Source organism: Sander lucioperca, unplaced genomic scaffold, assembly GCF_008315115.2.
Source record: "Sander lucioperca isolate FBNREF2018 unplaced genomic scaffold, SLUC_FBN_1.2 Unpl_4, whole genome shotgun sequence".
Lineage (NCBI taxonomy): Eukaryota > Metazoa > Chordata > Actinopteri > Perciformes > Percidae > Sander > Sander lucioperca.
This window is the reverse complement of record NW_023396376.1, coordinates 27,501-42,805: the sequence shown is the minus strand read 5'-3', so window position 1 is coordinate 42,805 and position 15,305 is coordinate 27,501. Positions and strand designations below refer to the sequence as shown.

At 41.4% G+C, this 15,305-nt stretch overlaps 2 protein-coding genes across 2 annotated transcripts in view; one reads left to right on the top strand and one right to left on the bottom strand.

Annotated features, from left to right (window-relative positions):
* LOC118494561 (interferon-induced protein 44-like) overlaps positions 1-10,690 on the top strand; it is an 83,168-nt gene extending 72,478 nt beyond the window's left edge. The window contains exons 6-8 of the mRNA XM_035998878.1: positions 9,654-9,822; positions 10,130-10,230; positions 10,337-10,690. Of these exons, the coding sequence (XP_035854771.1) occupies positions 9,654-9,822; positions 10,130-10,230; positions 10,337-10,498 (432 nt within the window). The 3' untranslated portion in view covers positions 10,499-10,690. The remainder of the gene's footprint in view (positions 1-9,653; positions 9,823-10,129; positions 10,231-10,336) is intronic.
* A 3,076-nt stretch (positions 10,691-13,766) lies between these two features.
* LOC116057953 overlaps positions 13,767-15,305 on the bottom strand; it is a 7,755-nt gene continuing 6,216 nt past the window's right edge. The window contains exons 4-5 of the mRNA XM_035998877.1: positions 14,566-14,772; positions 13,767-14,190 (exon numbers count right to left, since the gene is read on the bottom strand). Of these exons, the coding sequence (XP_035854770.1) occupies positions 14,105-14,190; positions 14,566-14,772 (293 nt within the window). The 3' untranslated portion in view covers positions 13,767-14,104. The remainder of the gene's footprint in view (positions 14,191-14,565; positions 14,773-15,305) is intronic.

Genomic DNA, 15,305 nt, shown 5'->3' with positions numbered 1-15,305 from the left:
TCACCGTCTCTGCTTGTGAAGACAATGCTGTCAGTGTCACAGTATAAAATACGCTCCTGCAGCTTATCCAACAAATCATATAGCTCCATGCGTGCGTAGGCCGTGGTCATAGCTCCTATAAAAACATTCACATCTTTTACTCTGGATACTTGACCATCTGTGTATCGCCACTGTACAATCGCTACATCGGGTGAGATAAATGAGAACTGCCGAACATCAAAAGTGTCGCTGAACATGAGCTGTGTGAAGCGGGCGGGTTCTGTTATGAGTTCAGCCGTCGTCATGTTGGAACGCATGGCAAATTCCCCCCAGAGGCTGTTCAAAAGCAACTTATTTGTGTTTCTGACTGCCTTGTTGACACATATCTTGGCAGGATCAAGATGTATGCCCTCGTGTACATAATAGTCATCTATGTACTTTTTTTTTCGTCTTCCGTTTTGATATGACCTGGATAACCCGAAGCCTCCTGCTTGCGTTTAAGAAATGTCTTCACATAGCCTTTAAAAAGCTGGTCCGTTTTTTCTGGAAAATGCCAAATCTCAACAATGGAAACAATCCTGTACCCTTTCTGTACGGCTTTTTGTAATTCAAACGACACCCACACGCCCGACAACTGTCGCTCTTGGTCGCTATGCTCACAATGTGTTGTCTGATTCATCTGAACGGCACACACGGCACATAAAGGAAACATCAGTTTACCGTTACAGTGATAGGGGAGTACGGGGTGATACAACCCTCTGGGGGGCACAACCGTACATTTCACAATACCAAAATATGTGTTTATGTCGTCAAAATCCTTGTGTATTATTTGGGGGTGACCTATTGGATAATCTCGTTTGGCCTGAACAGTTGGGTACAGACTTGTAAAATCATAGTATCTGATTTTTTCATCATTTTCTACCTTGTGGTACAGCTTCATAGCATTTGTTCGGCCTCCAAAGAGGGCTTCTCGGGGGTTGAGACGCGCAGGCTTTTCATATGTTAACACAAACTCCTTAACGTCTGGGTTATTGGCCACAGCCTTCCGCCAATCACATTCCCACATCACAACAACCGTTAGCCCATACACATTTTTTAGAGCAGTCACTCTGTTATGGAACTCTATGCGCAGCTCACCCTGTGTTTTTTTTTTTGGTGAGAGGGTTGATTTCTGCTTGAGCATAGCACTTATCACAGCCGTGAAAGAAGCATCCGTTAAATTCATAACAGGTGTTTGTGGCTTCACAATAGCCATCTACAAAGAATGGGCCAAATGACTTTTCACCTCTGTTCAGAGCGTGCTGTATGTCAAGGGCCCCTCTGTGTGCAACATATTCTAACCACTGTATTGAAATGTCTGAACACGTTTTGTTTTGCCTAATGTAAGCACCCTCGTATGTCAGAGCAACAGCATCTTTGGGAATGAACAGGGTCTTAAATACTCCCATACAGGAGGAGGCCAATGTCGCATATGCAAACGGATCTAGGCCAGTGCATTCATGGAAGGCCTCTCTGTATATTTTGCATGCTTTAAGCAAAACCGTCACATCATTAACACAATAGGTGCTCAGCTCTTTTCGAAAGTCAAACGGGGTATCACTGACCGTAACATACCAATCCATGAACGTTTTCTTAGACTCGTCAGTCATAGCTTCATAACCATATAGAGCTGGTGGGGGATGTGGCCCTATATAATTCTCATTCTCTCGTGTGTTGAAGGCATGGGGGTAAAAAAACCCTTGAGCAGATCTGAGAACCCCATGGCTGCCGGTGTTTTAGATAGAGCCATAGGAATAAAACTGAATGAGTCTATCCATCGCTGATCATAAGTAGAATCGTTCATCAGTAGCACCCTAGAACCACGCATAGTAATAGTTGGACAGAGTTTCTGGCTCACCAGATACTCTAAAACTATGTAACTGTCAAAACCTGAGGCATTGTGGGCTATAAAAGTATAACCTTTGTATTTTGGCTGTCTGTAGTTCTGAATGAATAATGCTACGCAGTTTGACGTTTCGTAGCAGTTTTTCCTGCCTTCCATATCCATAACGCATACAAAATTAGCTTCATGCCTCCCGTCATGATATCGTGTCTCGAAATCGTAAAAGAGATACTTGTCACTAATTTCTTTGCGTTTGAGGGGTTGGATAAAGCACTCATGAGTTGTGGCGCCTAAAGGCACTCTACAATGCAGACATTTTGGGATTCTACAGACGTGTGGTTTTTTAGCCGTCCGGTATGTCATGTGACAGTCCTCACAGTATTTGATTCGGTCGCAGGGTATGATACGGTGTTTCATATCGGGTTTTTTATGGTTTTCGAAGCACTGTTGAGATTTGCATATGCGCTTACAGTCTGGGTATTTAATAGTTTGATTGGGTATACAAGCGGAGTAACACACATTACAAAGCAAACTGCACCTGTGCTCCAAGGGATTCTCGTAGGTCTTGTAACAACCATCGCAGACGTATGAAGCACCGAAAAAAGACGTTTTATTTACAATGAGATAATAATGCTCATCATGCAAATACAGCCATGCTGTTTTCACGTTTGGTTCGTCGTGCGTTTTGAAAATCTGTGGTTTTTTACAACCGGCGCCATGATGGAATATTACAATTTTCATTTTCAAATGTTTCTGAAATCTGTCAACATCAGAGAACGAAACCTTATGTGTATTTTCAAATCCCAATTCCCCGTGTAGTTGTTTCGCATAATTTATCTTTTCGCTTGGTGACAAGCTGCTGTTGACATAATGGGCCGGACAGAGAGCAAAGCAGAGATTGTCATTGCCTTCGTTATTCTTGGGATTGTATAAAGCATTGCCTTTTACCGACAATATTTCATCGTAACCAACGCTTCCTAGTTTTTGACGGCGCCCAGGATTCCCACCCGACATATTACGAGCTATTGTCACAATTAATTCTAACGCGTCATCGGTCAGTGAATTATCGTTACTTTGCATAGCTTGAGAGACTTGCTCCAGAAATGTATCTGTGTTATAGCCATCACTTGAGTTCAACATCGTTTGAATAGGGACGTCTACGGCCGGACCCCTTAACTCAACATTTAAAACACTATCCTGTGTTACATTGTCCAAAGCCCCCTCTATTAAACCTGTTAGGGTACTATACACCCTGGCAGGCACACTACCAATATCTGTCAAATCAATATTTCGAAGGTCGACATGTTGATGAAATTCAGCAGCATTAAAAATGGGCATCTGTCTGGATGCTATTTCAGACGTTACCTTAGAAACACGCCCCTCCCCATGCTGTACACCCCTCTGAGGATTTTCTGAAGGTAACGACGGGGGTCTGTGAGTACTGGTGGACGGTTGAGGACTGCTTTGAGCATCTGCGCAAGGACGATTTGACGGTCGGACACTCGCAGAACATTCTGAAGGTAGCGACGGGGGTCTGTGAGTACTGGTGGATGGCTGAGGACTGATTTGAACATCTGCACAAGAACGGTTTGATGGTTGGACACTCGCAAAACATTCTGAAGGTCTATTGCAGGGATATACATTTGAAGGACCATTATTTGACAACGCAGTTGTGACAAGCCTATCTGGTTCTTGTGTTATTGTACCGCTGTCGCTCTCACTATCGCTGTCGCTGTCACTATCACTATCACTATCACTAGAAATAGAGCGAACCCACGCTTCGAATATTTTTGTCTGTTTCTCACGCAATCGTAAAAGTTCCTGATGATTGTGTGCTGCTCTTCTGTAATCATCCTCACAAGGCCAGTCTAGCTCGTCATCACTACTGCCACTACTACTACTACCACTACTAACGTCACACTCACCTATCGGTTCAGATTTCTTTTTTTTTTTGGACGGTGGAGCCATTTTGCAAATAATATGCCGCTTTCTTTTTTAAATTTATTTTATTTTTATATAGCGCAAACTATAGACTGATTTAATGCTTTTTTCCCTTGGTCTTTTTCATTTTCTTTTTTATTGTCTTTTTAAGGCCTGATAACAGAGGGGCAATCAGTGTATTGAGAGAGTCGGTCTGTTCAGATAGCTTTGTTCCAAAATCTGTGACCATGTCAATCAATAGTGTATTAGAGGCTTGTAGGGCAGCTACTTTATTCACAAGATCATCGTTACTTTTTTGTAATTCGTTTAGTTTGGATTCTATTTGTTTAGAACGGGTTTCTGACGCAGTTTGACGGAATGTTGTGTTGGCACAATACTCAAAAAGTTCTTCATCCTGAAACAAGGTGGTATGCTCAGAAACCCCAAGGGGAACACGGGGTTCCAAAAGAGTGTTAGTAATATAACCATGATCGGATTGATTACCAGCGAATGGATCGTCTCGTATATTTACAGGAATAGTTACTGATGTGTCACCAATGCTACGGCTGTTATCTGACACAGTTACTGTGGGCTTGAATGAAACTAATTGTGTATGTAGGGCTGGTGTGTCTGCTATATAGTCATTATCATCATCAGAACAATGTAAAGCACCTACATTATATTCGGAGCGTTCTCCCACAGCTTCCTGATTGGGTTGGTGCAATGTAAGCAATGTCTCTGGTAGGTCAGGGGCTTCAGAGCGTTCTCCTACAGCTTGCTGATGGGGTTGATGGGATGCAAGAGCTGTCTCTGGCAGGACAGGGGCTTCAGGTCCTTCTTGGGGTTCTACGGCAGGTTTTGTCTAGGGGGAATAACAAACATTTTGGTTAAATAAAAGGCACACACACACACACACACACATCAAAACCAAACACACACACACACACACACACACACACACACCCAAACACACACACACACATCAAACAAAACACAAACCTCAAACGGTGTCCTTTGTAATGGCGTAGCCCTTTGTTCACTCTCAATAGAGGCACTCCGGGGGGTGTATGACTCTGGGGCTCTAGGTGTGAAATCCCCCTCCTCAGATGCCAAATGCAAAGCCACTAGGTCTGAGACCGCCTTTAGTTGCTGAAACAAAAGGACAATCCGTTTTAACAATGTATACATTATATCAAAATATTTTAAAATAGTAAATATAGTCGGTTGGATACAAGGGTTTTCTTACCTCGGCGTCAGCGGCAGAACCATTAGATACCGCGTTCAGGGAAGGCGAGGGTTGAACAAAGGTAAGGCGTGGCCTTTTGGGCGGGAAGCCTTCTGGGGTTGTCTTTTCAACCTAAACATTACATTACATTATCAGAAAAGCCTTTTTAAAAATACAACACACTATTTTACTGTTTTTCTTTTCAACTCACCTCAACAGCTCTCTTCTTATGCTTAAGATTGCGATCCTTCGACCGGATCCTTTGTCCCCCGGGGGATTGTCTAGACACAGTACCTAATGACGCAAGCTAGATAAAATATATGTCCCAAAATCGTTTTAATTCATGAATGACTGAATGCTTTAAATATCTTACAATATGCTTAAACAGAAGATATGCTTTTTAAAAGGTACTTACCACATGTATGCATAGCTGCAAAAAACGAAGTCTCTCTCTTTCTTTCTTTCAAACAAAAATAATTAAAAAGCAAAAAACTCCAAAGGGCTTTGTTGAGGAAGGCTGTGAAAAACGAGGTAAAAAGCTAGCTAGTAGGCTAGCTAAAATGCTTTGTTAAAAAAGTGAGCCGTGCACCTTGAAACACGAGGTTTAACCCCTACAAGACACACCCCTGCAGGGCGTATTTACAAGTCACCAATAGCAAAACCCCATTTTTTAAAAGATCTAACGACCGTTTTTTATTTTAACACCTTTTTACTAGCGTCATAAGGGACAACCTCCAACAGCCTTTTTTTAAATTCATAAATGACTGAATGCATTAAATATCTTACAAAATGCATTAAATACCTTACAATATGCTTAAACAGAAGCTATGGTTTTAAAAAAAAAAAAAAAAAGACTTACCCCTTGTAGATGTAGATGTTGATGAAAAAATGCAGTCTCTTTTTCTTTCAAACAAACAATTAAAAAGCAATATCTCCAAAGGGCTTTGTTAGGGAAAAAACGTGGTAACGAAGCTGACTAACAGACTAGCTAAAAACGGAGGATAGAAAAGTGAATAAGATAGCAGGTAAAAGGTCGCTATTAAAACGTTGTAATGCGCATTGCTGGAAAAATGCCGTCTCTTTTTCTTTCAATCAGAATGAATGAATTAAAAAGCAAAATATCCGGAAACCTTTGTTAGGAGGGAAAAAAACGAGGTAACAAGCTAGCTAGCAGACCAGGAGGTGTGTGCCCAGTCTCAACCGCAAAGAAATTGGTCAACGGCTATCCACAGGTTTGACCGGCGAGACTCGCGAGACTCGCCCACAGAATCGGCCGCTAGAGACACCCCCCCCCCGCAGTGCGAACGTAAGGCTGCAGCAACGTCATTACGACCGCGAGATGCGCTCCCTGCGCTCCCTGCATCGGCCACTAGAGTCATGGACTAGCCGGTAACGTAAGGATGCGCTACCCAGAATCGGCCGCTAGAGACACACTCGCTCCGCGAACGTAAGGATGCGATGACGTCATTACGACCGCGAGGTGCGCTCCCTGCATCGGCCGCTAGAGACACAGCCGAGCCGGTAACGTAAGGATGCACTACCCAGAATTGGCCGCTAGAGGAAGACGTGCACGGAGATTCGACCAATCAGAACGCTAGAAAGACAGGCGCGTGCCACTAAAACACACGTGCACGCGCATTACTGCCAGGTATACACGTGCACGCGCATTACTGCCAGGTATACACGTGCACGCGCATTACTGCTATGTATATACTACTACGGTACCAGTACTAGGACAGTATTAGTACTGTTAACGATACCAGTACTAGGACAGTATTAGTACCGTTAATACTAGGACAGTATTAGTACTGTTAACAGTATCAATACTGTCCTAGTACTGGTACCGTTAACGGTACTAATGCTGTCCTAGTACTGGTACCGTTAACGGTACTAATACTGTCCTAGTACTGGTACCGTTAACGGTACTAATACTGTCCTAGTACTGGTACCGTTAACGGTACTAATACTGTCCTAGTAGTGGTACCGTTAACGGTACTAATACTGTCCTAGTACTGGTATCGTTAACAGTACGCAGCCTTCTCATGGTTTTCTTTAATGAACTGAATGTGTTTGATTTCACGGTGCTGTTGAGGATCAGAACACATTCCTGATTTTAATATCTGAGGTATTATTGATTTATTGATGATTTCTGATGAAAACAGGTGAGCAGGGTTGGTTAGTTTGGCCCGTTTCTAAAGTCATTCACTACATAGATACGTCATTAAACAACGACCATACGGACAACATTAAATGACTTATTAATAACTTTTAACAACTTATTCCAACAGTAAATTGCTGTTAAACGTCTAAATAATGTTGAAGTATAAAAAAAGTTAAAACATTGGTGATGTTTTAGAGCAATATACTTTTAGGTCAAAAATGTAACTTATTTAATGTAAACTGCTGTGAGACTGAGTGACACTGAAACTGAGCTGAAAATGATTGTTTCAATGCTGATTAAACTTAATCAGCATTCGACTGCCTCACCCCAACCCTAGCTTCTAAAGAACTGAATAAGTCACGTCTGTTATTTAGCATAAAGGTAGAAGCTCTAGAAGACCTATTGTTTAATCAACTTTGAGAGCCATCCCCTGTTGGGCCAGACAAAGAATGAGTATTCCTGTAGTTTGGAAACAACTGACAGTGACTTGGTGAGATCCTGTGGCCGGGTGTGGCCACGAGACACATGGAGTAGGAACACCTTTTCCTTTGAAGACATCTGACCAATACGGAGGGATGTAATTTGAGGAACCACCCTCAGCTCCTTAGGATACATTTGGAAACTTCACAATGGTTAAGGACTGTTTGAATGTGTCTCTGGAAGGGGAGGCATGTTTGGCAGTCCACTGCTGGCAGTGTAACATTTGATTTTGTCATGTTGTTTTCACCATGTTGTTTATTAAACCTTTTGCTTAACTTTCAATTGGACCCTAGCCTTCTCCTTCGTCCTCAGGAATCAAACGAACACGTTGTGTGCTTTTACATTTTCTAACAATAACCACCGGATGGGAAAAGGCTCCCGTCCAGTCCTCGCCCTGCTGTGTCTTCATGGCTTTGTAATCTCAGGTTGTTTGGAGCAATAACTCCCCCTCCTCGTCTACCAGACTAAAATCAGCTGTTGTTGTTCTCTTCACCATGTGTTGGTTTGGTACTAGAGAGAGAAGTAGAAGGAAGGTTCTACGCAGGCGCGTGGCCTTGGTGGTGTTGTGTGGCAGTGCCACCTAGCCGCCTGGAGTGCATACTACATCTCATTTCACACACTTTTGCATCACCACATCCACGCAGGTTTCCCCCCAAAACGCTCGTCTAAACGCGGAATAAAAAGTGATAACACAACGCCACTTTTGCGTCGTCATTGTTTCTGTCTAAACGTAGCCTAAGAGGCATTGAAATGAGGCCCAGAAATCTGAGTTGCTATTCTGTCCGGTAGATACCGGTGGTTTAGGCACCGGGTCTCGGTACCCTACAGGGAAACAGAGAAAACTAAATCCACTGATTCTTCCATGGAGTTTGGTGCCGTTTTACAGAGTTGAAACTTAAAATGTTTGATGAACTGAATCTGATCCAGACAAAACATCTTTTAAGTTTTCTGACGTTTTAAGATACATGAAAAAATGTACTTAAGTACAGTAACAAAGTATTTGTACTTTGTTACATTCCACCACTGAGTACAGGACACAGCAGGCAGAGCAGCAGCTCCACCGTGGTGCTGTGGAATGATGGAGAATGAAGAGACAACGGTAGACTTTCAGCCAACCAGGGGTCATTTCCTATCCTGTTGTTGTCCCGCGTGTCTCCCTAACCCTAACTAAGTGGTTTTACCCTGAGCCTTGAAAAGTAATGCCAAGAGTCCAGAAGCAGTCTGAAGGAAACACACTTTACATCAAAGTTGTTCCGTCTCACCCAACTTTAGTATTCATGAAACAGCAACATTTCAAAGTGGCTTGTTTGGTGCATATTTTTCCATGTAGCTCTTAGTCTCGGCCCCCTCTACCAGATGGGTCTGACCCATGAGTTTGCTGGGGACAGGGGGAGCTGCCCCCCTGGTGGCTGAAACAGGTAAAATGAGTGGAATAACTACGTCTGGCATCATCAGATATTTTATAAATATCTTAAATAACACAAAACAACTAAATGGTGGTAGGTAATACATCTGATTTCATATACTGCTTTAGTAAAACAAAAAAGTACACTGTTCCAAATTATTATGCAAATGATATTTTTCACTGATTTTCCTAAATAGTCAATGCAAATGACAGTCAGTATAATTTCCAAGTCACCAACCGTTGGGGTATAAGTCGAATTACATTGAACAAACCACCCAATGAAAACAGGATTTTTTTTTAAATATTTAAAAGTAAAAAACTGAAAATGCACTGTTCCAAATTATTATGCACAACAGAGTTTCAAAGCATTTTATAGGTTGTAAAGATCTGAAAATGGTCATTTGCTTAATTTGCAGCATTAGGAGGTCATATTTACTGAAATCAAAAGCTATTTCAATCCAACCCATCTTAACAGCTTCCATGTTAACATAGGAGACTTCTTTGATTTCACATTCACAGTTCTTGCATCCATTGAACTTGTGAGTTTATGGAGAGTTTCTGCTTGAATGTCTTTGCAGGATGTCAGAATTGTGTTTTCCAGTTCAACCCTTCCTCTCCACTGTCTGATGATGACCCAGGCTACAACCCCCGTCCCTCTGCAGACGACCAAGTTCATGTTCTGGTTTGTGTGCTTTCTGCTAACTCAGCAGAAATCCCAGACTCAGTTCTGAAGAAGATGGCAGACATCAGAGAGGCAGCCAGTGAGCTGGGTAAGCAGGTTAACTTGATCTCAAGTCAGTGGTCAGACTCCAACACTCAAACGGGAGTTCAGCACTTTAACACTGAGTCCATACTCAATAATTTATCACAGTTTGATACAGCCCATAATACAAAGATCAGGACTAAAAAACTCAAATAATGTTCAGGTTTCAGATTTAAGCTTTTTCCTGACGTAAGTTTGCATTTTTACTGAGAGCTTGTTCAGACATGTTTATAGTTTTTTATAGTTGTTTGTTGGATTTAATGAACAGAAACTTCCTGAAAAAACTAAAATACTGAGTGTGTTTCTGTCTGCAGGGATTCCCCAAATGGCAATAGGCACCAACATTGATTCAGCCTGTCCTGAAACTAAAAAGGATCTGAAGAATGTGTACAAGAGCCAGCACCTGAAGCAAAAGGTGAGTTCGTACATAAATATAACCTGATGTGTTTTAACTCTGTAGTCCAAATATGTTCAGTATATGAGCACAGAAACCCACATAAGTCCCATTGTTTACCACTCAGGTGAAAGACTTCAGCGCAGCAGTGGGAGTCCCAGAGAACTACATCTTTCCTGTGAAGAACTACAGTGATGAAACCGACATCAATGATGATGTCGACACTCTGATCCTGAATGCACTGAGACAAATGATCAACCTTGGAGACGACTTCATTTACAAAATGTAAAAATATGTTACAGAAAGCAGTGAGTCTGGGATGTCCAGTTCTAATCTGTTGGCAGGTCTCTTTGACAGTTAATGTCTGTATTTGATGAAGACTGTTGTCTCTATAAGACAGCTGGGATCTGATCCTAGTGGCCAACACATACATGTAATTGCATGTTTGCATGTTTGTGATGAATAAATTCTGTGGCTTGCAGTCAGTGTGCAGGTGTTATTATTTTCATTAACATTTTTTTTATTTCTGTCTTCCTGAAATCACAGAACACACACACGTCAGCCTCTTACACGGCTGCACTAACTCAGGATTTACTAATTTCCTTCTCCATAATAACATTATCTTATTTAACAAAATAAATTATATATATATATATATATATATATATATATATACTCATATACTGTCTCTCGCAACTTACGTACAGTTTACAGGTTAGTAGTTAGTCACCTATCAGCATCCTACCAGTCATCTCAAAGGTCATTGAAACTGTAAACACCTTCCCAGGTGAACCTGGTTCTCCAGGAGGAATGTGTACATGGAGTCATAACCAGGGATGTTGCTGGTGGTGAAGAAACTGATATTTTTCAGGTGGACCTGCTTATATCTTGGCCTGGTAAAAAAAACCACATGTTCCCCAATGTCAACAATGTGCCCAAACAGCAAAACCCCAACCACTTAACATTAGGAAAAAGGACTTGCCATGCAAATATTGACATACATTTCAAGTATGTTGCATAGAAGATGCTGCTCTATGATGCTGACTTGGTTCTATCCTGAGGAACCTTCCTGAAAGTATATAGGGTGAGGGTCTACGGAGCCCACGCTCTAGACCCTAATTCTAGCCTGAGATAACCAGTTTGGTGCACCTTACCAGCATTCTGCACAATTTTCTGAAATATGTCATATGGAAATAATTCCCATTCATTTACCCTTACAAAAAGGTCACTTCATTTTGAATGACACGTGTCCCTCTCCCCGTGCTGGCATGCTAGGTGCTAGCAGGTCCAAACCAATATGGCCCCGCCCCACTCGGGTGGGACAACAACCAAAAACCAGAGTGCTATCATGCTCAGGAAAAATGTTGATGCAGTGTTGGCAGCGTCAATCCTCAGAGCCTGTTTTAGAGGAATTTTGAACAGACATTTTTCTAAAAGATCTTGACTGACATTCATGTTGGATTTTTGTGGACAAAAATGTAATTAAACAGCAGCATTCTTCCCAAATGTCCGGACCCTGTTTTCCTTGGCATGGACCAGGTCATATCTTGGCCAGGACAAGACCTTGACACACGCTAGATGCTAGCAGGTCGAAACCAAGATGGTTCTACAGGACTAAAGGAGCACAAACACCTTCAAGACTTCCTGGTTCTCCACGGGGGGTGTGCACATGGACTTACTCTGGGAATTAGCAATCTGAGGCCCCCTAATACATCCCAGCCACCCCCCTGGTACTCCCAGTTCAGGAAGGACAACTGAGAAGGGTCTTGCAGTTTGGGTCTAGGGAACTTGGGAAGAACCAACCCCCCCATTCAAAAGCCTGCCAAAAGTCCCACTGTTAGGGAAGGCTAAACTTGAGTTGTGCTGTCCTTTCAATGGACCCAGGACTGCCAAACTTGGGTCACACATTTTACATAACACTGTCTTTGATACCGACAAGGTTTCAAGTCTTTAGGTAAGTTTTTCATTTTTACTGAAATGTTGGGACCTGACTCAAATAGCCATGGCAGATAGTTTCCTTTCCCAAGAGTCCCTGGTTCTCCAGGGGGATGTGCAGATGGAGTTCCTCTGGAAAGGAGCAATCTGAGGCTCAAACATGCACCATGAATGGTCAAATGATTACCGTATATACATATATATATATATATATATATATATATATATATATATATATATATATATATATATATATATATGTATCATTAATTAATTTTAATATAAAGTTGCCATATCCAGGTTTTTGTATTAACTTTGTTTTAGTAATCTCTTTGTTCTCGTCTCCCACTGTGGTCATCTGAGCTACATCGTTGCCATGACAATAACTTTCTTTACAAAAGGGTTCAGTTTGCTGACCAGACTATATCATCAGCGCACAAATCATTTTTTGGACAACTAAAAAAAGATTTAAGTGTGCCAAGTAAAGTAATCTTTATAGACGGTTTACAAACCAACTAGTAACCATTGACAACGTGTTAGGAACATCTGGTCCATCTATCGATGTCATGTTTATAGATGGTTTAACAAACATGTTTTAATCATTACTTGATAACTAATATAGTATATGAATGATATGTGTGTAACAATAAAATGTTCATTTACAGCATTACTAATAATTAGTAAATATTAATTATAATTGTATTGTTTGTTACCATGGTTACCAGAGAGATAGCTTCACCCATCTGTAACCTGAGTACAGATTTTAAGATTTTAACAATTGAAGTTTGGTAAACTAAACTTGTTAGATTAAATTCAGACTGGCAGGAGAACACTTTTCCATCACTAGTTCTATTAATATTTAGTCATATAGCATAATGTATAAGCAGAGATTAATGGTAAATTACAGGTTGGTTTTTCTATTGCTTTAACATTTCTCAGTTTCTGCCTTCAGCCCAAATGTTTCACAGTAGAATGGTAGGTCTCCTTGGTTCAGACCCCCCCCCCTCCCTCTGCTCTGCCTAAACTCTTTGTTCATTCTCTAAGACTCTCCTGATCAACTGAACCTGCTTTTAGCAAAGAATAAGTACTTCAAAGATGTATTTCAGATCTCTATGTATTAGCATTCCCACCACACTATGCAGGATGAACGTTCTGGTGCTGGAAGTGGTCGGATATTTTATCAATAAATACCAGTCTAGGATTAATAACTTTCACTTATAGAGCTTTCCATGCAGCTGAAGTATTGGTAATAAGGCTCATGTCACACTTGTTACCAAAATATTAATGTTATGACATGCACTTTGCATGGAGTTTACTGTGAATGTTTACTGTAGGACAGGAATTACCAACCAAAATGTTCCAATGAACTTTGATGAAGTGAAAACACACATTGAGAGGGTCAAAGTTCTGAGACTAAACACAGACACCTCCCCAAAAGAAGTTGACAGCTGTTCTTATGTTCACAGCCATGGTTAGCATTGATAAAGCTATGCTTTTGGTACCTGTGGCGTTGCCCTCTGCTGGGCATTAGAAAGAGGTTTCAGCATTGGATTACATTCCAGACTCAGAAGCCATGTCCATCCCCTTCCTTTATAGAGTATGATCATAACACAAACACATGTCCATTATGAATTAAGACTCTTTAATGTGTAGGTTTACTGTACAGGCCTGGGAGACAGTTAAACAGTGTCTTGACTTGTTTCCAGATACTTTCCCACCGTTCCTCTGTTCCTCAGTCTGCTGACAGGTCGACTACATCTGGTCTGCTCACATGTTCCACCTGCTGGTTGTTGGTGAGCAGCTACTGCAGCTCCTAATGGAAATAAGATCCTTCACCCCCCTTATCTGACGCCACGGCACTACCACGGGACTACTGCTGCAATCACACATTCATTGATTGATTGAGAAATCACATTGATATGACCTGTTATAAAGCTGATATTTTAAACATTTAAAGCATTTATTTATATATCTTTTCTTCAGAACTACAGACACATGAACCTGTTTCTCTGTTAAACACCAAAACTGAATGAGTTTTACAAACTGCTGAACCTCTTAGATAAAGTTTTATACAGCAGAATATTCATGAACAACATTTGACATCTATGATCATTGATTATATTTTTAACTATTTCAGGAGGAAATTAAAAATACTTTTCTTCTCTGGCTTCAATAATTAATAAGGGCTGTTCTGTTGCTTGATGCTTCAAATTTACCAATTAAGCCACTAAAACTAGAACAAAGATCATTACCTCAACCACCACCACCTCAACCACCAACAACCACCACCAACCACCAACGACCACCACCACCTCAACGACCACCACCACCTCAACGACCACCACCACCTCAACGACCACCACCACCTTCTATGTTTCTTTAACTCTTCCTGTATTAGTTTGACGGCCTGATCTTTACTACGTTTCTTTAACTCTTCTTGTATTAGTTTGACGGCCCGGTCATTTCTTGAACAGAGCAGTGATCCCGGCTGAGTCTCGTGGAAGAGAACGTGAACATCCAACACGACGTTCTGAAAGGTTTCAGACCATTTTCTGACACTGGTTGAATAGTCGGGGTCTCTGGTGTGATGCATCAGCACTAGAATGACTGGTTTACCTCCAGATGACACTGAAACACAAGAAACAGGAGACAAAGGTTAGAGACAGACTTCCTGTAAAGTCCAGGACACAGAGCTGGGCTTAGGAAGGTTCCTAACAGAGTGAAATGACCCAGAAATAGTTCAGTGGCTGCCATGATAAGAACCGTTGGAATTGTCTGAGTGATAAGGAAAGGTGCTTCAATGCTTCCTTTGTTACCTCCTTTAGTATAGGATACACTGGACCGTCCTTTGTGAAAGGAAGGAGATAATGCCGTCCCACAAGTCCTTGCGGCAGCAACATTTAAAGCGACGTATCACCATTAATAATACCATAATCAATATAAGGTGTTCAGTGGTGCCCTAATCCTGTACAAACCGTGCGGTCATTACATTTTTGCAGACATTGCATCACATCTAATAGGCCTGATAATGATCATGTCATTTATGACTCTGTCTGAGTGGTTTATTAAACCGGTTAATGTGAGAACTTTACTCTCCTCTCCAACACGTAACATGACAGTGAGCATGTGTTAACAGAACTATGATGAATGGATCTCTGAAT